This window comes from Ailuropoda melanoleuca, chromosome 8, assembly GCF_002007445.2.
Source record: "Ailuropoda melanoleuca isolate Jingjing chromosome 8, ASM200744v2, whole genome shotgun sequence".
Lineage (NCBI taxonomy): Eukaryota > Metazoa > Chordata > Mammalia > Carnivora > Ursidae > Ailuropoda > Ailuropoda melanoleuca.
In genome coordinates this window covers 27,001,245-27,025,077 of record NC_048225.1, presented here as the reverse complement: position 1 = coordinate 27,025,077, position 23,833 = coordinate 27,001,245, and the positions used below count along the sequence as shown (strand labels likewise).

At 43.0% G+C, this 23,833-nt stretch overlaps 1 protein-coding gene across 1 annotated transcript in view; it reads left to right on the top strand.

Annotated features, from left to right (window-relative positions):
- The window catches only part of OPCML (opioid binding protein/cell adhesion molecule like), a 518,190-nt gene extending 502,215 nt beyond the window's left edge, over positions 1 to 15,975 (top strand). The window contains exon 7 of the mRNA XM_034666102.1: positions 10,545 to 15,975. Within this exon, the coding sequence (XP_034521993.1) occupies positions 10,545 to 10,645 (101 nt within the window). The 3' untranslated portion in view covers positions 10,646 to 15,975. The remainder of the gene's footprint in view (positions 1 to 10,544) is intronic.
- The last annotated feature ends 7,858 nt before the right edge of the window (positions 15,976 to 23,833 follow it).

The window sequence follows — 23,833 nt, the reverse complement described above, 5'->3', positions numbered from 1 at the left end:
TTAAAAAAAAATGCTTCTTCTATGGAAAAGCAACCTGCTCTAAGGACGAGCAAGTTTTACTGAGTGGAAGCAGCCTTTTGCAGGCCCCCCTGGAGCTTTAGCGCCTTGAAGTCTTGCCAGNCTTCTATGGAAAAGCAACCTGCTCTAAGGACCAGCAAGTTTTACTGAGTGGAAGCAGCCTTTTGCAGGCCCCCCTGGAGCTTTAGCGCCTTGAAGTCTTGCCAGGCCTGCGTGCTGCAGAGGGATGGCCAGGCCTCGCCTGCTGGCCCCAGCTCTACAACCCCCGCCCCCCCCGCCCCAGGAAGCCACTCATGTCTCTCTGCTTGCCAGCCCACTTTGCCTCCACTGGGTCCTGAGCAATCCCCCTGTCCTTAGAGTGCAGAGTGAAGATTCTGAACTTGATTACATCCGGCACCGCAGAGAGTGCGATGCGCTTAATGAGCTCTATAAACACCTGGATTACTGGAACTGGCGGGGCAGAGGGACAGAGAGTGCAAACAATGCCGGAAAGGAGGGGGGTGCTGCAGAGAGAAAAACAGATTTCTCACATTTTATCTGTGAAATCGTAGCGACACAAATTAGTTACATTAAGAGTTAAGTATCAGGAGTAGGGACAACGGATAGGAATCTTGTCATTGCAAATGAGAATGGCCAAATATTCCAGTTAAGACAACATCTGGGCTCTGGATTTTTTCCTCAGGCAATGCCTTAGCCCCCCTCAGAGCAGCCAGAACTCAAGCCTACCTCAGCGGCCCCTGCAAGCCATAAGGACAGATTCTATATTTTCTTTTGCTAATGGCCATTCCTCCAGAATAAATATACATATCAGGTTGCTCTTCAGACTGGAATTTCTTCAACTACAGGCAGCACCAACAACTCCTCTCAGCCTCCACCCTTTGCTGGCCACACGCCCAACACCGTGCACCCCACTGGTACTTGTAGGCAGAACCTCAAAACCGGGTCTTTGTCCCCCACGCCAGCCTGACACACTCCTGTCTCTGCTGGCCTTCCCCCCTCTTTTATTAAGAGCACACCTTCTCCCAGGTGCCTCCAGGGAGACCTGAGGAATGGGTGTGAGGAGTCTGAAGATTGTCTTTAGCGTGCCTTCTGTGTACCATCCTACATCTTCTCTTGTCTTCTCCTCCAAACCTCTGACAGGGAGAGTCCATGTTCCCATCCCCTCCTCCTCTAACACCATCACGCTTCAGTCTGCCGTGCTCTGGCACCTTCCTAAAACCCAGCCAAATCTCAGCTCCAGACCTCCCTTTAGCCCCCAGCACCCCCTCCTGGCTTTGGTGATATACCCAGGTGGTGACTTTCTTACCTTTCTGGGTTAGTCTGCTGCTGGCCCCTCACCACCGGCCCCATCATTCTGCCCAGGTTGCGTATCACAGTGAGAGGAGAAGGGGTCTTCTATGTCTTCAGGCATCTTACAGAACATCATCTTAGTCTGCACTGACCTTGCTTTGGGGGCTTTAAAAACGCAGATTCATGGGTCTTTCCCCAGACCCATTTAAGCACAGTTTCCAGGGAAGGTCCTGAGAATGTGTTTTAAAGCAAACCCTCCAAGGGAATCCTTTGCCCACTGAAGACCGACGGCCTCTGAGCAATAGTCTGGTAACGACAAATTTGTATCTCCAGCACTTCCCCGAATTCTGAGCTACGAACCATTCTCCCCACCTGAATGTTCCATGGGAATCTCAAACTCAATCTTTCTCTCTCAGGCATGCTTCTCACTCAAATGGTATACCTTATCTTCTCACCTACACACACTCACTAGAATCTGTCTGGTCATTCTGACTTCTTCCTCTTCCTTCCCCTTCCACCTGGTGGCCAATGAGTCCTAGCAAGCAGACCTGGACTGCCGGCTTGCCATTCCATTCTCACTTACACTGGGCGTGTGCCTTCCCTGACTAGTTATGATATTCTCTTACTGATCCCTGCATGTTTGGTGATCCCTCTCTAAACTCTTTGCCACTGCGGGGCCACGTGACTTTCCCCAAACTCAGAATGAACCTGTTCATATCCTGCTGGAAACTGCCTACCAGGAAAGCATGGCCTTGGGGGTTCTTCTTGCTCTGAGATTCACACCCCCTTATACTCCAGGTTCTCCCACTGCCTTCTATGCACCCACCATGCTAGACCCAGAACACCAATCCCGGGACACATGTAGGTCTCTGACCATGCTGCCTCAGGTCTTTTCATCCCTCCATCCATTCAGATTGAGTTACACAGTTCCCAACCCTGTACAAACAGGTCCGCAGACAGCTACAGTAGAATAGTAGAATATAACAAGTGAAAAAGCCACTAGCCATTAAGTGTCAGCCAGGCATGGTTTAAACAGCTAAGAACACTTTGAGGTTGGTACTGTTATCATTCCCACTTCCAAGGAGAAGATCCTGGAGCCCAGAGAATTCAGGTGGTGGGACTGAATTCCCACAGACAAGAATTCTACCACCCAAGGAAGTGACAACACCAGGTTTTGCATCCAGGTCTGTCTGATCTTAATCCCATGTTTCTTTCTAACCCAGACATAGCCTATGTCCTCCAGTATGCTGTAGGGCCACAGAGGGAGGCTTTTGCCCTCTTCCCTGTCTGATAAAATTGTACTTATCCCTTAAGGTTCTACTCAATGTTACTCTGTCCGTAAAGTGATTCTGAGCCCCACTGAAGAAGCACTCATCTTTAAGACTTTCAGGGCAGCTTATATTTTGTTTGTTTTTGTTTCTGCACCTAAAGGATGTAGTCCTGTCTCTTGCAGTGGTTTTTGCCCAGTAAACATCTGTCAAAGTAATAAACGTAATTTCCAGTCAATGGGGGCATCAGGGATGGCTCTTATACAGAGCAAATAACCAAAGAAAAGCCAATTACTCAAAAGGACTTGTGGTCTTCTCCCCCCAGGGAAGCCAAATTGCTATTTCTCTGATGCTCTCCCTTGCATTCCAGCTTCCATATGTCCTATTTGGAATTTAGGGTTCCCCTCACCCTGGGTCTTTCTTCTGAGGGAGACTCTGCCGAACATTCCAATTCACCGTTTAGAAAGACGTTCATCAAATGATTGTTTCTTGCCGACACATCAAAACCTGCACATATGTGTCCATTTCCTGCTGATAATGTATATGATTTTTATTTTCCAAATCCACAATTTAAATCCAGGTGGGAGGGAATGAGTCAGAGAGAAATACCATTGCTTTTGGCTGATGACAGCAGCGTAATCATTTGTATTTTCCCCAACCTGCAAAATGTCAACATATTAGAAAAAAAAAATGCAGACATTTCACATTTCATTCCTGATGAGGTTCCTTGTTGTTCCCTCGCACTCCACCCTCTTCTATCTGAATCATTGACATCTGGCTATTAGTCTAAGCATTGAGAATGTAACACTGAGCGTTCAGGGTATGCTGATGTCAGCACACACAAGAGCTTGTGGTTCGGCATAGACCAAAGTCTTGTCTCCTTCAAGTTTGTGATGAGCTGACAGATTTGAATTAACTTCTGCTATTAACTTCTTCAGCTTTTGTCTTTGCGGTAAATACAAAACAGGGAGTGTTGAAGAGAACAAAACAAAGATGGCTGCCTTTTTTGGCCTCTTTATTCACAAGTCTTCGCGCTGCAAAGCCCAGTTAATCTTCCTTGTAAAACAACACAGGACCATGTTTTCCACTGTAATTAAAGACAATGGAGGAAAAGTTCCCTTTGAAGGGGAATGAAGCGCCTTCATCAGCCAGCCCTGCTGAAAATAGGTTTATGTTTCACCAACAAGTGTGAACGCGTGCACCCTCTAATTAGATTTCCTTGCTCCTCTTTTAATCACCAAGAACATCATTATCCTTTTGGTTCCTCATTAGGAAGGTCACATAGTTCATATTCATACTTATAAACCTATCCAAATTCCAGAACAAAACTGTATCTTCTCACACTCCAGATACTTCATTGATCTCACTGTGCCATCACCAAGTTCAACTCGCCTGTGGGGTTTCTCTTTCTTTTCTTTTTTAATGTGATTACCCTACCACGTGCTATTTTAGTAGAATGACAGCGATGCGCTCTAATGTTGCCGAGGAACCATGCCATATTTTCATGGCGATCACGGAAAGGGAAAACCGTGACACATTTCAATACCGTCGTTGCCATTTTTAAACTTTGAATCTCTTGCGAGGCAGGAGCTCATCAGGGAGCTAAAATGTATTTTGGGGGAGCTTTGGGCCAGGCTTGGGGACTTTGATTTTTGACACCTGCTCCCCTCCGAGGGTGAGTCCCCACCCCTTGGATGCAGCAACATAGCCTCACTTCCAGGGTAGCTAGGCCTGCAGACTGCTTCTGGGTTAAGCCCTTAATCAAATTTGTTTCTTAAAAATCTAATGTTTAGTATATTTAATTTAGCAAAGTAAGTAGCCTCTCCACAGTGGACTTTATTTTATTTATTTGTTTGTTTCTTATTTCTTTCTCTTAACCCTGCTGAGCTTCACATCTGGCCATAAATCTTCCCTCTGGCCCGGAGTGCACACACCAATTGACCTGCATGCCATTTACCATTTCTGGAATTTATCTCTTGATCTCTCTCTTCTTTCTATATACTGAAGACTAAAGTATTTTTAGTCTGCATATCTGTCCCCAAGGTATTTTGTTGTTGTCGTAGTTGTCATTCACAGTTTGTTTTGTGGCTTTGCATCATCATTTCAGATTTAGTCCGAGGGACGCTCCACTTCAGGCATGAAGGAAACACTGTGTAGCACTGAAAGGGTGGAGAAGGGACCGGATCAAAGGAAAGGGCAAAAATACAAGTTCTCACTTCCAATTTATCCCTGACAAATATTTGATTAAACCTGATATTTGTACCAGCCATTCTAATTGCACTGAGTCACTGTTAACTTCCTTAAATGTGGCAATTGCCCAGAGAGAGAGTGGGATCTCTAAATACACTGCTTCCTTAGGAAGCTGTCACCGGTGGGTGGTAGCCACTTCAGGGCTTTTAAGGAGTGAGCAGGTCACTTGCTTGCTCGTCATAGCCACCTTTGCTTTCAGCTGGTGTCTGGCACTCGTCCTTGAGAGCCTCCTATTCCACAGGGTCTCTATTTAAAGCAGGATCCCCACAAAAGATCCTATTTTAAGGATCAGCAGTTATTGTCTTGCTTCTAATTCACCTCATATTTACCCATCCTTTCCTTCTACTCAGTGATCTTACATATCATCTTATCTAATCCTCAAAGCAACTCTGTAAGAGATGAAACTACCCCTCCCCATTTTACACATTAAAGAGAAAAACAAAACACAAAACAGAAAAAGCAACTGTTTCAGAGAAGTCTACTGTCTTGTCCAAAGTCATCCTGCTAGTGAGTCTCAGAGCCAGAATTCAAATTCAGTCCTCTCTGACTATTGTATTTAATTCTCCAAGGACTCCAACAAGAAGGGTGTTCCTGAGATGAAAGGGATGCTGATTCTTTGTTCCAAATGGCTTTCTTCTCAGAATCTGGGGGCTTTTAAAAATTTTCTTTCCTTCCTTCCCTTCCTCTCTTCCTCCTTCCCTCCCTCCCTCCCTTCCATCCTTCTTCCTTCATTCCTCCCTTCTTTCCTTCTTTCCTCCTTTCCTTCCTTCCTTCCTTCCTTCCTTCCTTCCTTCCTTCCTTCCTTCCTTCCTCCTTTCCGTCGTTTGTTGACTGATTTAGACTAGAAGAAATGCTGTTCCAGGTGCTATCAAAATAGAAGCTCTGTGAAAGCAGAGATTGTGTCTGCCTTTCTGAAAACAGAGATGGTCCCACAGAAGCTTCCCAATCAATACTTGCTGAGAGAAGGGCAGTGGCTTTCTGAGGCTAGCAAGGGGACCCTTACCCTTGCAAGACCAGTGCTTTGCCCTTGGACCTTGCATGGAGCCTAGCTTTGGATGTCTCCATCACTCTGCTCAACGTCCCCTGTCTTCCCAAGCTTACCTCATGGACAATAGCCTCTCTCAGAAACAAACCCCCTATCTCATGATCTCACCTCCTCACTCTGTCACTAGCAAAACCTCACCTCAGGTTCAAAAGATTTGGGAAAGATTGAAATAAGCCAATATTAGCTTCAACTAAGAAGTGGAAGGTGGGAGGTGTGGAAGTTACACAGTGGTGGTTACCATGATCACATGACTACATTGTACCACGTACTGTACTAATCAGTCTGACTCTTTACCCTGTAAACTCAGTAGTATTACCTCTATTTTCAGTAAGAGAACTGAAAATACATTGTATGAGACCATATAGCTGGCATGCCACAGAGTCAGGATTTAAACCCATGCTGGTCTGATTCCAAAGTTGCCAGGATTAGTGCACTTTAACAGTAGTTGGTGACTTTCCCCCAAAGGGTGTTTAGGGCTGCAAAGACAAGAGGGCCAAGCCAAGGGGTTCAGATGCATCCAAAATCTTTCCTAAGGTTCACAGAAGACATCTATTCTACCTGTTCATTCAGGGACACAGCTCCTTAGACATTTGGTCCCATCTTTCCTTCGCACCCTTGTCCCCCATCCAGATGCATTTCAGGGTTAGTTTTCTGCAGTAGAACACACACATTGAAAATTCACTTCCTGTTTCCAAATTCTGGATTCTAAGTTTGAGATAACTAACTTTCTCCCTATTTCCACCAAGAAGGAAGAGGAGGAGGAAAAGTAAGGGGAGGAGGAGGAGGAAAGCACCACCTGAATTCCTGACCATGTTTATTGAACTTAAAGCTAGTACTATTTTGGGTACCAAGTACTTGGAGAAGTTAATATACCTGTTGTTACCTGAATGAATCAAGGTACAGGAAAACCATAGTCAACCTGACATCTGAGGATGTGCGTTCAAGCCTTAGTACTGCCACTGCTCAGGTCAGGGCAAGTGTTCCTCCATCAGCATGCCCTTCCCTTCCCAGAGTCATTGAGCTAACATTTGCAAAAGCCTAAGGGAGCAAAAGTGAACCCCAAGCGTTCATGGAACCACACCAATTAGCTGAACAGTCGTAATCTATATTAAAGCCCAAAGAAGCATGTGACCAGTCAGGTGAGTGGCCTTACCATACAGAAATCCTAAGGGAGAGACACAAACTAAATGGTTTCTCTTCCTCCTTCAGAGTAGAATCAGGGTTACTGCCGTGATGTAATTAAAAATCAGTTCGTAGCTGATGGCTTTTATCTCACATTCCTCCAACCTAGAGAATGGTACACGGATGTGTGCCTCACTTCCTGCACTGAACAAAATCCAAGGGCCCTGCTCTAGGTCCCTTGCTGTCCTGGCATTTAGCCCAGCTGCCAAATCTCATACGAAGGATCCATACGAAGAAAGCGATGCTAATTTTAATCTCTATTATATTGGGTTAGATTAACTCATTGGTCAGATTAGCTCAGCCAGTGCTCATAGATTGACTGACTAAAGGCATTTTGGCATTAAATTGCCATATTGTCTGATAGAGTAAAGCAAGGCTCTTCATACTGGCTAAAGAATAAAGCTCCTTGAAGCTTCATAGAAAGCATGACCACAGAAAAAGAAATCTGGTAGCCCAGGACTGTTTGGCGCCCTCTTGCTCTCTTAGGAGATGGCATGCTGAGGTGTAAATCCAGAGTGGTGATGGTTTTGTACCAACTGGAAAGGGCCATCTGGCTGCTCGGCAGCTGTCCCTTCTGGTACCAGATGTAGAGTTTCCATTCATACAATAACTCAAAATGCTAATAGGAGAAGAGCCTTAGAGGTCATCAATCCCAACATCCTCTCCTTTTGTAGATGGCAGAACCAAGGCAGAGAGGGGATGCCAGTGAGCTAAGGAGCAGCAGAATCACATAGAGAAATGGAGTCTCCGGATTCCTAGCCAGTTACTCCTCTCGCTACGTGTGCTGTGGTCCTTGGGAAACATGCACAAAGAGTCATTATGCACGGAAAGGAAGTCAAGTGGTAACAATCCAGGCTACAGACTCTACAGCCAGAGTGACTCAGTTCTAATCTCGCCCTGCGTATATACTGGGTGACCATAGCAAAGCACTTAACCGCTCTGTTCTTTAGTTTCTCCTTTTATAAAACGGGAATGCCAGTAGTACATCGCTCACAGCATTTTGTGAAGATTAAATGAGTTAATAAATGTATGACATTTAGAATCACACTTGCCACGTAGAGAGCACAGTGTAAATACATGTTACCATCATCATCCTAAGCGAGCAGAGCAGCCTTTATGTCTGCTGAGTCCCCTCACGGTTTGCACTCTATGGAACACTCAACTGAAGTTTAACTGTGCCTATAAACCCCCTGCCTGATCAGTAATGAACTTCTTATTGCGCCTGCCACACACCACCAGAAACGCTCATTTCTCTTTATGATTCTGCCTCCTTCTCTCTCTGTACCTCACCCTTCATGCCTTGCCTTCCTCGTATACTGCTTTTTCCTGCTTTGTTTTAGCTATATCCAACCTTTTGCTGGTGTCATGACATCCAAAGAAATGCTTAAATACACTGGTGGAACATGGAATAAAGTGATTCCTACACTAATCATCTCTGTGTCTCTAGAGTGGAGATTATTAGGCCTTCAATTGTTTCTTAAGTTAATATGAATCATGGATTAGACACACACATACTTAGTTTAGTGTATGTCTTCTCTCTTTTTGTGTCTATCTTCTTCAAGAGATAAATGATTTAGGTGTTTTAATGAGTTTATAAAGAAATGATCAATGCAGATTTGTTAGACATAAATGTCTCTGTAAAAGTATCTACCTATCATCTATATATCTAGATCTCTCTCTCTATCGATAGAGATGGATAAATACTTTTAAGAAATATGTGTGTCTTACAAGTCTGCATTGCTCATTTCTTTATAAACTCATTAAAACATCCACATCATTTATCTTTTGAAGAAGATAATATAGAGAATTACCTTGCGCTCCAACTTGGGCATTTTTCAACTCAGTACATTCTGTAGGCCAGTACGGTTCCTTAAGATATATGTCTTGACTGATGGAGGCCCCAGAGTCAGGCTACTTTTCATAAATATGTATGGAGCCTTCATGGGGTTGATAGCACTGGCTTGTGCCTGGATCCTGCCCTTGTCTGTGAATACTCTATAACAAAAATGCAGAACAGTGTGAGCCAGACTCTCAAGCCAGCAAGTAAATTTGCATTTTTAGTCAATAGGAGAATTGTGTACATTGGAAATCAGAGGAAGAATAGATATCCATGTGGAAATTCCTGGACTTGGAACTGTTACGTGCTCACTGCTGAAGTGAGAGGCCTATACTTCCCCAAGCAAAGTGTTAGCGTCAGTGTCTTCCTAGGAAAGGCAGGGATCCACACCATCACACTGACAAGCAAGCCAAATGACGACGGTTCTGTCTTGAGGAGACCCTGCCCTAACCATGCTTCTTCAAGTAATCATGTTATTTCCAATAAGCCAATTTGTGTCTAAAAGCAAAGGAAGTCCAGGCTTGAGAAGGCGAAAGAGGCATGCTTGTCTTGTCTGCAACTCCTTTTCTTTGTCGCTGGCTCTACAGGAATGCCTCTTGGTGGCTTCTCACCCCCTGTCTTACACTTGATGCCACGTTCCCTGAAGTACCCTCTACTTGCTAGCTGCTGGTCTTGCTTGTGACTCCAAATTCTTATGGCTTGCAAATAAAGGTGATGGAGGAATGCAGAGCCAAATTCAACCCTGATGCACTCGCCCTGGGTCCTTAGAACAGGCTAGGACATCTCACCTCATGAGATTTGTCTTCTTGAGGGTGGCAGGTGAAGTGAGAGGAGCAACACTTGTGACTCGATGGTCTTGTTTTACAATGAGCATGTGTGACTCCCTAGGGCATGGGAGAGGGCCAGAGAGACCAGAAGAAAGGGTAAAGGGAGAACTCCATCAGGCCACACCATTAGGTGTCAATTTGGACAGAATACAGAGTCTTCTCTGTGGCCTTCAGAGAGGCACTGTTGACTGCTGCAACAAAGCCAATCAGGGTCTTTAAAACTCTCCAGTATAATTGTCGATTCTTCCTCAGTTATCTCGGGAGAAGCCTCCACGATACCTCAGTTACACAGGATGAAAAGTTGGCCACACCACACCTAGAATCCCCTGTTGCTCATAAAATGTTACCATTCCTTTCTCTTTCTTCCCCCTACCTGCTTCTCACCACTATGGACTGTCTCCCTGCCCCATGCCTGCCCTCCCCCTCCTATCCCTGTCTGTCCTGGACACCATCGCCACAGTTAGAGGAACTGCTTATGAAGTGACAGTCAGGTCCTGCCATACCACTTTGCCCTGTCTGCTGCCCTCCCTTTTTAGCCCACAGGCCTAAATGAATGCCAATGCCTCCGTCTACCTCTTTTATTTTTTAAACCCCGGTCTTTGAGAGCAGGCTATCGTGGGTAAGGTGACTCCATGAGTCACCCTTTTGGGTTTTTAATACTCCGAATGGGTGTTTTCCATTTGTCCAGATTTGGAAGGATCGATGGTGGGATGTGGGAGATGGGGGAATGCTCATTGAGAAGCATGTCTTTATATATGCTTGTCAGAGAATAAGTATGGTACCCTTTGGGTGCATGCTAATGGATCTGTCTCTCTTTCCCCACACAGGGCCTGGAGCAGTCATTGATGGTGTAAACTCGGCTTCTAGAGCACTGGCTTGTCTCTGGCTATCAGGGACCCTCTTTGCCCACTTCTTCATCAAGTTTTGATAAGAAATCATAGGTCCTCTGAGCAACGCCTGCTTCTCCATATCACAGACTTTAATCTACACTGCGGAGGGCAAACCAGTTTGGGCTTTTTGTTTGTTTGTTTGTTTCTGTTCTTCTTCTTGATTTTTTTGGGGGGGGTTGATTTATTTGATTTTTTTCCTCCAGTTTGAATGAGTGGGGTTGGGAGGTGGGGTGGGCAGGGTTCTACCATGTGTAGGATAATCATTCATCGGTGTGTCCAAAAATGGAATCTGTCCCTGCTACCTTGGCCCTTCCCTTTCCTCTGCTCCTCTCCCCATTATCAACACTACCAACCTCTCCCCCCCAGCCCTCCTCCCCGCCAACACACACACCAAACCATAAGCTCCATTTGGGCAAAAACGTGCCTCATGATAAACACCCTGAAGACACAACTTGACTTATAATGTAGTGCACAGCAACAGTTATATTCAAGTGTCATTATCTGTGTCTTTTAAGCTTTGGGCCATTTTCCTTATTATAATGTACATATCCCTCCCTCCATGCTTATTATTATCTAATTCATTCGGGTTCACATCCTTTCTTTCTGGGAAGGTATCTCAATATACCCATATCCAACATATATATATATTTATATATATATATATTTTTTTTTTCTTGTTTCCTTCTCTAGCCGCTCTGCCCTATTTGCTTTCTCCATCAGCTATAGGGATTAGAAGTTTGGGGCTCTGCACACAACCCAAAAGTAGAAGTTTAGAAGTCAGTTGACCAAAAAAGGGGGAAGCATTTCGAGGATAGTACTTCTGTTTTAAAAATGTTGTCTAACTCATAAAAAAAAAAAAGTGATCCATAGATGGCTGAATATTTAGGGTTTATCAAGCTATTGAAGTAATCATACAATTATCCATCTACTCAATTGTTTGATTTATCTCTCCCTCCAATTATCTACCCACCCATCTTCCTCTGTGGCAATCTATTTACTCCATTTATCAATCTATCAGTGTAATTATCTAACACTTCTTTCTATTTCTTTCCCTACTACTCACTATCAATTCATCACCATATTAATTTCTAATCATATTACATCCATTCCATTGTATTCATTTCTATTTTACCTTCAGCAGACATTGGCATCTTCAAAAATACCTATCAACTTTCTAATGAAAGCCAATGGTCTCACAAGCTAACAACATAGAAAAGCAATATGTCAAGGACTCTTTGGAATGTGGTATCCTATCCATCCAAAGTAGATGCTATTAACAGATGGACCAAAGTAACAATCTAAGGATCAGTCACTCACTATTTCCAGAAGAGACTGTGTTTCCAAAAGCATCTTCTTGGGAAGCATATCAGCCCTGGAAAAGCCTTGATCAATACTGTGGGTTTTTTTCCCTTTCACACTTGAGGGACCAAGGTGGCAACTTTCATGTTTTTCTCAGTCTTTCCAGAAAGTGTATGTCAGGAACCTATGGGACTTACTCCATGGCTGGTTTTTCTTAATAGCAAGGATGCAGAGAGAAAACACACATCTGTCCCTGCAGTGTGAAAGGAGCAGTCCACCTGTCTGAGTGCAATGACTTCAGCTATTGTCTCCTCCCTGCTCCAGTTTTGGTTTAATCTGTTTGAAAACTATCCAGTAAAAAGCTGATGGAAGCCAATTACATGGCGGGTGTGTTGACAACTCTGGTATTTGTTTCAGGAAGCTCTTCTGAGCTGAGGGCACTTGAGCAACTGACTTAATTTCCAAGCACTTGATTAACACAACACTGCAAACAGGAGGGGAACGTGTAAATGACACACAATTTCCTCTGATACAGGCTGCTTCTCCAGTGGCTTTGGGGAAGAATGTCCTCAGTGTTCCATGTTCAAAGCAGATGCAGCAAACAAGAGCTGACCGGACTTTTCTGCATCATCTCCTGGGACAAGAAGGACTCAGCCAGCAAGGGTGCCTATAATCCAAAAGAATGGCATTGAAAACCATGCAAAGTTATGCCGCTCTTTACCTGTGCCACAAGGACTGACCTACTGAGAGGAGGACAAAGAAGCATCACAGTGACTGTTTCACAGACCTGCCCTGCCTCAGTTGGAAAACTTTCAGGTCCACAGTCTAAATAAATATGAGCTTTATAGAGCTCCATTCCCTCAATGCTTAATTGATCTTCTTCCTCCAATATAAATGGCCTCTTTGTGTTGTCCATAACGGCACATGAACATGACATACACAGTGGGGGGATATATACTTAGATATATTTTACATGCATAAATAGACACAAAAATACAAAGGTAGGTAGTCTTGGCATACAAAAAGCTAGGCGCTTTCATAAGAGTTGGAGCTAGTACGAGTGGAATTAATATTACATTTGCCAGCTGTAAACAGACATCTGCATTTCCTAGTGAGCTGCCAGGAGCCAGATTCTGGGAACATAAATGATGTGCCAAAAGCAGTGTATTGATTCCAAGTTCCAGGGACAATCATGAGCAGACGCAAAGTCAGAGTTAAAGGTCCGACATCAATGTTTCAGATCTGTCATCACATTCAGCACCTGGAGTCGGGTTAGTGTCAGACATTGTATGGGAATTAAATGTGTCATTTGAGTGTTCTACCGATAATAAATGTGTTACTTTGGAGTGAAATAAATGTGGAGGCTCTGGGGAGTGGATGGTCTTGGAGAACCCAGCGCTTAACAGGGACAAGCTATACATGTTCTTCATGCCAAGACTTGTTCTAGAGGAACGAGCCCATCCTTCTTTGACCTGGAAGATCACCAGAACCTTTGGACCACAATAATGAGGCTGGGTCTCAGAGTAATTATGGAACTCTCTTCTGCCCTCTTCCATTGGATACCAGGAAACATTTCTGGTGATTGCCTATTCCAGCCATGTTTCAGAGGGAAAAAAATCCTACAGTCAATCCTCATCTGTCTGGGATAAAGAAAACCAAGTAAATAAGACCCAAGGAAACTGGGCACTAGGAAATAAAATGGCTCTTCATCGCCTTAGACATACTCCAGCTTCTGTGTTGTTTGGGTTACTTTCATGGGCATGGCTCCATAGAATAGTAGCAGTTACCCAGCATTTGAAGCACATAGAACATTAAATGCTTTCTAAAGACAATATTCACACTCACATAAGTTTTTTCAACTTCCCATACGGTGGGTAGATAGATAAAGCCTGCTGGATAGATTTTTTTTCAAGGTGCCAATGGTAGGGATGGGGACTGGGGCAAAAAAAGAAGATAAACAAAATCTGAACAACTTATAGTTCTTCATAGGCTTTCCACATGGGAAGGAAACCAAATAAGACTTAGCAGGAGATTAGGCGAGAGAAATTCAGCAATGTAGTTACTCTGAAATCTTCCCCCTTCCCAAAACACAATTAATATGTATTTCCACCAAAGTAATTGCCAATGAAAGTGCTAGTGTTAAGGCTCTGGCCAAGCTTGTTTTTTGGTAGTTTAATGTCAAGTGCCTGATACAGTCATCTGCAAGTGTAAGCAAGTGTGTTTAGTTTTTCTCATTGTTTTAATTGGGGGAGAGGGGACATATAGGGGAGCCGTGGTCAAAACACGCACATATGTTATGCAGAGGGCTTTGTACATGGCTGTTCTGCTGCGATTGTGCTAGGTAGAACAGAAGGAAAGAAAGAGGCCTTAGACTTTGTCCCCTGAAACCTGTGCCTCATACTAGTTGATACATTCCACAGGTTGGCCAGTTCCTTCTCAAAACTTGGGTGGGAAGTGTGCTTTGGGACTCAGAAACTTCACAACTGAGGCTAAATGTAAGGACCTGTTTCTGCATGGATCCAGTCAACTTGCTTTCAACATGGAGGTGTTAGCAAGTTCCACTTATGTTGGAAGGACTCTTATGTGAAAAGATCAGAGAACCTCAAAGTGAGCAGTTACTCTCAAAGAAAACTTACCGCTGTCATTGCATCAGGAGTGGCTGTAAATGGAAAACTCTAGTCGGCTTTTGGCACTTCCAGTGCCAAAGGGAATGTTTTCTCCTCCGGAGTTGTGCATGGATGTGATAAGCCCCACTGGTAAAAGGAGGGGAGTAATGGCTGAAGTGGAGGTGGGATATAGGGGGTGCGGTCATCTTTTCCAATTTGATCCTGAGTCCTCACCTGGAACCAGCCCACCTCCCCTTCCCATCCCCCCCTCAAAAATTTTTTAAAGTAAAGTTTAATCTATTTGGAATTGGGGAAGGAGCGTAAAATTCGTTGGCAAATTCACTTTTTTATATTTTTCTCCAACAGTGAGAATGTTTTGTTCTTTTGTTTCACACAAACTCTATTCCTAGAAACTTACACCCAATCGCCTCTTCTGCTGTCTAAAGCTTCCCTTTTGATTTTAAGGCAAATAAGTTTGAGCAGTTGCAGTAAAACATCACAGGTGTGTTACTAGGAAAGCGAAATTTTCAAAAGATACCATATGATGAGAACTCCTAATGATCACTAAAAGCAAACAAATAAAAATGCCAGTCTCATTTCCCTCATTTCTTACTTAAGAGAAGAGAAGTAAATGAAGGAAGAAATAGATTTGCAATTAAAAGATGGAGCAGAAAGACAGAGCTGAACCAGTGCAATTTAGCCTTCAGGTGCAGGATCCTCAGAGTCCAAAGGAATGTGGAGTGGACTTAATTAGGCGCCATTGTCTTCCTCCTCAAAGTAAGCAGCTAAGCCTCATTTCCAGTATTTTGAAATAGCTTCCTTTTTGTTTCTTTCAATGGTGCCCTTTTAAAGGCATACAGTTGTTCCACACCACTGAGTGGAGAAAGAAAGATTGTGAACCCTCTACTATCCTTCTAGGGCCACATTCTACGTTATTGGCAGATTTATAAGGTTATCAATAATAGCAATGATAAGTAATAATTGCTGCCCTTGTGTTAGTTAAAGGGAGCACTTTTAATCATTCAAAAATTTTTGTGACATGTAAAGTGCAGTTGTGAGGAATGTGTGGGTGTACGAAAATGTATGTCAATTTCAGAGTCCTCTAGATTAAAAAAAAATATGACTTATCAATGGTGCCGTTATACCTGTGTCAGACGATGGGTGTGCCCATTCTCACAATTATCCTTAAAACAAATCTATGTTCAAATGCTTTAAAAAATGATCACATGATACAAGAGAATACCTTCTAGAGTTCTTTTTCTTTTATTTTCTTTCTTATTTTTTCCTTCAAAAATCAATGAAGACTTGATTTCTGTCAATAATTGTATTAAGGGTGAATATACTACCTGAATTTTGTGCATGTTACATTGTAGTTGTAACCTTTTCTAATTCAGGATGAATACGAGATGGTTGTGATTGTGCAGTGTATCAATAAAGTTCGAAGAAATTTGTAACTTTTGGGGGGCTTTTTATTAGGACATCTTACTGAGTATCCAGGAATGGAGAAAAGCAGGCTATGCTTTTCCCATTTGCTTCTCTCATATGTGTGTTTTAGGCTTTGGGGAGTAGATGCAGTCAGAAAACTAAGTAGCCTACATCTCTCTCTCTCTCTCTCTCTCTCTCTCTCTCTCTCTCTCTCTCTCTCTCTCTCTTTCTCGTACACACACGCACAGAGTAGAAGTCAGTCTAGGTATTTTCCATATTATATCTATATGTCAAATATCTATGCCATTTACAAGTAATATAAAATGTAGCTGCAGCATCAAAGTCTAAATTATTTATTGAACTAAGCCAAAATGAAATCAGAAAAGAAGTTTTGGAAAAATAATGACCAGATTCTGCTCCGTTTGGACACTCCTTAACAGTTCCTGTGGCTTGAATCCACTGAACTAAGAAACACCTTGACAAGAGTAAGTATGAGAAAATATGGTGAATTTGCTGTACATTTATTCTTAAAAGTGTATGTCATTGGATTAATTGTTTCTCCATCTTAGGTTTATTGTTGTATACATATGGGGAATAGCCTAAGAAAGAGACCTGGAGAAGAAGCTCCCTTCCTCTGATTGCCTTTCCTGAAACAGACTTCTCTTTCAAGAAACCTCCAACACCTCTATCTACATCACACACCCATCTGCTTTTCTGAAGGAATGGATTTTAACCTGTTTCTTACAACTCAGCTATCTCACCTTTATACATCAGCTAACCCTTCCTAGTTCTGCAATTAACTGAATATGTGATCTTGGATGGACAATTGACCTTGCTTCTCTTTGATTCTTCATCTGCATCATTTGTGAATTTATGCTTGTTGGTATGTTCTAGTTCAAAATTCTCAGGACAGTTTTTGTTTTTCTTTCAAGTATTGGATTTATCAAGACGACCTCCAAATAAAGCCTAGGGCCAATGGTTAGTTATAGTTTTGGAATTCAGCAGAAAGTGGGTTAAAATTCTTCAATTGACTTTACAGCATGGCTAACTCCTCTGACCAAGACCCTGAGCTAGATTTATGAGGCTTATTTCTTGTTGGGTTCCTAGGTAGACAAGCGCTCATTCCCAGCCTTTTAAAACTCAGTCTCCCCCACAGGGTATGGAGCACAGAGAACTTGATAGACTAGGTCATGTTCTTGTAAATTAAAATACCAAGGAAATGGTGGTACCAATGGTTCAGAGTTTCCAATTTCCTCAGACACATTGTAAAATTATGACTTATCAGGGAAACAAAGTCTAGTTCTCCTTATCATCTTAATGCCTTTAGTGGTCTCCTCTACTGTCTCCTTTTTCTTCTTCCTTTTAATCATCCTCTTCCCATCCACACCTGATGGTCTCCTGCTTCTGTTCATATCACAGCACTTACCCATCTATTGGCTCTCCTGCTGGCATAGATATTCATTGGTCTTTCATTCCATCTGGCCACTCAGCTCCATCAGTCTTTTGTGTACCAATTTATTCTTCCATCAACAAACCACTCACCTCTTCATTCACATATTATTTCTCCATTTATCTAACCTTTATTCTATCTATATACTCATGCACTTCCATCATATTACTGTTCCCATCTATTTATTTAAACCATCTATCTTTCCCTTACCTGTCAATCCATCCACCAAGCATCCTCAAACTAGCCTTTGGAAGACATACTTATTTACCAAGCCACTTCAAGGTAATGAAAATCTTTGCTGTTATCTTTTCATTCTGCAAGGGAGGCTCTATCTAGCTTTTCTTAAGTACGGCAGCTAAATGATTTGATACATTTTTGTTATCTTCACCCAAAATACACCCTATTAAAAACATAAATAGAGAGAAGGGCTTTAGGAAATATATTAAGGGCATACTTGTTCCTATCAGGGTGTGTTACAGTAGGAAATGGATAGAGAATTGGGAGCAGAGTGGAAACACCCAGATGAGCAGACATCGATGTTTTATTTTCTAACACCAGGTATGCAGTCTTGTAATGAACAAAACAAATGGCTGAAGAAACAGACAGGAGAGGCCTCAACTGGCAACTATGCCTTCTTTTCTCTTTGATTTTCTGTTGTATAAATTATTTTGATGAAAATTTGAAAGGGGGTGTTAATTGGTACCAAATATTATGATCAGTTTTGGAAAACAAAACCTTCAAACTACAAATGATGCTACTTTCATGGAATGTGTTCGTTTGATCAGTAGGAAATCCTTTATTTTTTTCTTAATTTTTTTCCCATTTATTCATTTGTTCATGCATTGCATTTAGTAAGGAACTCCCCTTAAGGAGCTCACAACTAAGATGTGAAAACAGCTATATAAAAAGAAAATTACAGTGTAATATTGCAAGTATTATGATATAGATATGAGAAAATGAGTGCAGTGGAAGCAAATATTGGGAAATGATTATGAAGCTACTTTTATCCCCTAGGGATGAGAAGCTGGAAGGTAGACAGCTAATATAGGCAGCGGATATGGTGAACAGACGATTACTACAAAAATAAATGAGGTACCAGGACCAGGGCACATTCAGTGTTCAAGTATTTATTGACAGTGTGAATGGTATCTGTTGGATGAGTGAGTATCATGAAAGGACTTCAACAACTGTAAATGTCTAAAGGAACACAGTACCCAACTGGTGATAAAGTTGACACAAAATGTCCCAGAGAGGGAGACATACTACCTAGAATGTCAACTCTGATTAGAATATAAATTTCATTTCCACATGGGATTATCGAACATATTGTCTTCTATTGGATCTCAAAGATCCAGGAGACTTTTTGATGAGGGGAAGAGAAAACAATGACTGGGAGTATGGACATACCACAGACTTGAGGAGCGAGAGGTGGAAATTAAGTGTGAACTTGTTAAATAGTTTCCTCTAAACTGAGTTTCTCTAGACTAGACTTGCCTAGAACTCAAGGATTTAGGATGGAATACCTGGCTCATTTGCATTTAAATGTTTAGCAGCATCTCTTATTTCAGAAGTAAGAATATTTATAGTTTTTGCTTCTTCATTATTTTCTATATCCTGCAAGACGTATTTTCTTTTGTTTAGTTTATGTACTCAAACCACATATTTTCCTTCGGAGACATAGTGTGATACAGTTCGGGGAAACTTCTCTTTACGCTCTGACATCACAGGTTACAAGTTATGTTGCCTTGGACCAATTTCTAATGCACTCTGGACTTCAGTCTTATCTTCATTAAAACAGTGGTCATAATATCCACCTCAGAAGATTGACCGTGACCTTATTGGATGTGAATAGGTAAGGATGTTTCACAAAGTATGTGTGACATATTAGTTGCAAAATAGACGTTACTTTTTTTTCTGATTCTTTCTTCAGCCTTCGCTCAATACCTTCACTTTCCTGAGCTTCTACAAAATATAATTTTAACTGTGTTTGCTTCTTTCAAAAAAGAAAAAAAAACAATATTTATATGTTATTTATTTATTGAAATTGAAAAAGGAGAAATAAATCTTTGAGTGGAAATTATTCAAGGATGCAAATCTGGAAAGTGGAAAGATTTTTGGTAGTATCCCACAGGAATTTTGAAAAAAAAATGGAGTAAATTTTAAATTTCAATCTAACAAATGGGCATTGGATAGCTAATATCTGACAAGTACTGAGGTCACACACAGGAGAGACAGAGTGTCTATCTTCAAGAAGGTCTCAGTCCAGCGGAGGATTTAAAACAATAGCACAACGTAGTAGGCGTTGTTCAAGTGCTGAAGGTGCCCAGCACAGGGCTCATGACCAGACACTAGGCCTCAGGGAAACTTTCAGAAGTGAGTCATAAAGAAGCAGAAGAAATTAGCTAAAAAAGGGACGAAAGGGGAATAAGTGAGCGACGCAGAGGCTCATCCTTGATGAACCCATGCAGGCATGAGAGGCGTAGCAAGGCCAAGAAACTCCAAGTGTAGATTATCCCAAGAGAGGTGAGGGCAAAGACAGAAGGGCAGGAGACAAGGTGGAATGGGTATGCGGGGGGTGAGATCCTTAAAAAATTTACAAGAACTAATGAGATGTTGGAATTTGTCCTAAAAGAGAAAGGGGAGACATAGAAGGATTTCGTCAGAAGGGTGGCTAGACCAGATTGCAATTTGGAAAGATCACTGTCCCAGAGGGTGGGTTAATGGATATTGGTCAGACTGGCAAGAGAGATGTGCATTAGGGGAAATTTAAATAATTCAGGTGAGAAATCATGAGGAGTATTAAGATGAAGCAGGCAAGCCAGGATGATTTTTAGGGCATAAATGAGAAGGACTAGATGCATAGGGTGATGGGGAATGTGAAATATGGGCAATATTCCAGGTTTCCAACTTAGCCAATGGGGTGGGGGATAGCACCATTCTGTGATTCTAAATCTTAGGGGGAGGAGGGTGTCCCAACCAGTTTTTGGTACATGCGTTTTCAAGCATCCTTAGAACTTCCAGGTGGAGAGGTTTAAGCACCATCAGCATTTTCCTGAGTCATCTAATCATATCCATCATCACCAACAAGGGATGCCTGATTTCCTTCCTGTGCCTTCCACTCTAATTCCATAGGAACTCTAGCTCTTTGGTTCATCTGCAATTCATTTCTCATCCTCCATTTCCTCTGTATCTTGATTTTGTCTTACAAAGGTACTGTTTTTATTGCTCGTTGTGATAGAAGGGCAGAGGAGCAGTTCTCTGATTAGGCAGCCAGGAAGTAACAGATGATTTAAGCAAGGAAGGGGGGAAATGGCACAGCTGTCCCACCACCCAGATGGGATTTGGCACTTCTCAAGTCAATTGCAAAGGGCCAAACCACTCTTCCCCGGGGGATGAGAGAAGAGCTGGTCACTGAGAACGTTTGAACGTGTTTTATTACAATTCATCTGTTAGGTTACGGTGAGGCAAGAACTCTTTGTGTTATCATAGTATCTGAAGCCCACTTGNTCACTTGCTTGCAAACAAACGTGCTTAAGCTTCCAAACCGCATCAGATAGCTACCACTGAAGAGGACTACATTCCATTTGAATGACTCGAGANCCACTTGCTTGCAAACAAACTTCAGAAAGGTGCTTAAGCTTCCAAACCGCATCAGATAGCTACCACTGAAGAGGACTACATTCCATTTGAATGACTCGAGAATACCGATATAATTCTACCTCTGTTCCATTTTGTCCCCAATGATCCCAGGGAGGCCCTCCTAAGACGAGGGAAGGCTGCATCTCACAGCCACATGATTCAGCAGGTGGGTCTATCGGTCTGTGTCAACACGAAGTCATGTGAGTTTGCACCCATAAGCATATGCCGCTCTGATGTGAGGCAGCAGATCTGCAAGTAAGAAAGAACTTGGTTCAAATCCTGATTCTCCCATAGACGAGTGGTGTGCCTGTGAGTTTAGGGCACAATCTCTTGCAGCCTCGGTTTGCTCATCTGCAAAGCAGCCCGAGTAATCCCCATGCCATGACACTGCTGTGACATGTATAAGAGAGGGAGCAGTGGGGAAGTAGCTGGCAAGTTCCTGGCCTGCCGGTGCTTGGCACAGACAGGTAGCTGATGAGTGAACTTATTTCATTCACCCTCTGGCTCTGTCTTACCACACCTACTACACAGGATGACCTAGAGGGCAAGGTGGAAGGGATGGTTCTGCTTAAATACTGCATTCTCTGATTTTTTGGTTAAGATCACGTGAAATAAAACATGTAGAGTACCCAGAAATACGTCCGGCTCCTGGATGTTAAATATTATCCACTCCCTTCTCCCCTTAGTCCTGTGCCTCCATGCAGGTGCTCGAGCATAAACCAACCAACTACAAATGCACAGAGGCGGTCTCTTCATTCCCTGACGCCTGGGCCCTGCAGGGTGTGGGGAGCTCTCTGGGTTGGTCGTCCCCGGGGAAGGAGGCTGCTGGCAGCACCCACGGAGACTGCTGCTGCACCCCTGCTCTCGTTCCCTGCTAGGTGGATTTGCAAGGACGGTTGCTCTGGTTACAAGACCAGATTACTTCAGTTTCTGTCTCTTTCTGGGTAAAGGTCTCAGGGGAATCAGCCTCTTAGAGAAAGAGCTGCGTGGTTGAGTCAGCTAGGACAGTGAAGGAAGACATCGGAGGTTCGGAGATACAAAGGCACGGGTTCTTCTCTTGATGAAGCCAGGGTCCCGTGTCAGGGCTGCAGCAGGCCGCACGGACACCCCCATTTGTGACTTCTCCTCGTCTGTTATTTTCCACCCCGTGTGACGGTGACTCCAGTACCTGAGTCAGTCTGCTTGTTTGAATGTGTCCCCTTTGATGTCAATTTCTTTTTGAGTTACTCACAGAATTCTCTATTGTCCCGGCCTCGCTCTTCCCTGTACTGATCTGTTCCGTGAGCAGTTTCAGCACCGCTCAACCTGCCCCCTCCCTCCCCTTAATTCTTACCTCAAGGAACAGGAAACTGCTGAGGAAGAGAGTAAGACAGGAAGCGGAAGGTGCCAGGGGCCTTGAAGAGTACTGTCTTGTGAATATGCTTTTTGTTTTCACACAGTGCTGTCCACAGGTTAATGATATTTTAGCCAACCCATTCCTGGTACAGTAGCAATCATCACAACAGCAGCAAGGCGTGTGCAGGGGCAGGCAGGGGGAGGCAGAACAAAGGCCAAAAGCCTTTATCACTGATATGGTTATTGAAATCACATGAGGAGCTGGGAGCTCTCACATGTACTAATTCATATAATATTCAAATGACCTCAGGGATGATGTATCCTCTTCCCTGTAGTCAGAGGCACAATGCTAGAGATCAGCAGGGTTAGGGATCCCATGCAGCTCCGTGTGACTCCGTATCGCATGCCCTTTCCAGTCCAACACCAAATTGCTCCCTGTGCTCGGGGGTGACCTCATGTTCCAAAAACACACTGGGTTCTGTTACTGAACACAAGAGCAGGTCAGTTAAGTCTTTTGTAGTCTGCCTTCTTTGTGAGCTTCCATGATCACAGTTCTTGGAAAAAATGGCACCGGGTCCCTAGACAATCTCCTAGCTTGAAAGATCAGGTCTAGAAATGACTGCACTCTTCAGCCCTGACCCTTCTCGCTTTCCCATTGAGGAACAAGCACCTGGTAGTGTTGGCTTAAGTGTGTCTGACCCTTAACCATGCACAAGTCTGAGAGCCTTGGAAAAGCAACAGAGAGGAGGGAGTTGTCAATTGTGCAAAGAACTGAGCAAAAAATTTAGTTCCACGTTCCAAGTACACCATACAGTATCAGACGAGTAAGAAGGAATAGCTTTTATTGGTTTTCTAGTTTGGATAAAACAAGAGAGATCCGCAAAAATCACTACCTAGGAAAGTCTATTATAGACAATGGAATATAGAATCTGTTCAGTCAACTGTGACTCCATTCAGGCAAATGGGAACCATTGACTTTAAATAAATATAAATGTGTATGTCTATGTCAATGTCCCTCTCTCTTTCCTCATCTCCACAGCTGTCTATCATCTATCCTCCATCATCCTCCATAAACCTAATTCAATGACAGCAGGTCACCTGTGTGTTTGCTGTTTCCCAAACACCTACTACAGTGCCTGGCACATGGTGAACCTCAGTATCTATCGAATGAGTGCGTCTATGGGTTTTGAGTTGAGAAACAACATGATCAAAATGGTCCTGTGAATAGAGACTTTGTAGCGATACACTGGACAGAGTGAAAGGAAGAACATCAGTACCAGTAAGGCAGGAAGTCGGGGAGGTGGAGAGCTCTGTATGGTCCATATTTGTGATCATGAGTGTCTGATGTAGGGCGTGGTCATGGTTGGAAAGGAACTTACAGATATAAGATATCGAGAAGGAAGAAGGTTTTTGCGTACACCACTTCTTGTCTAAAAGGAAATAGGCCTGAATAGAACAGGTAGTCTCTTGTA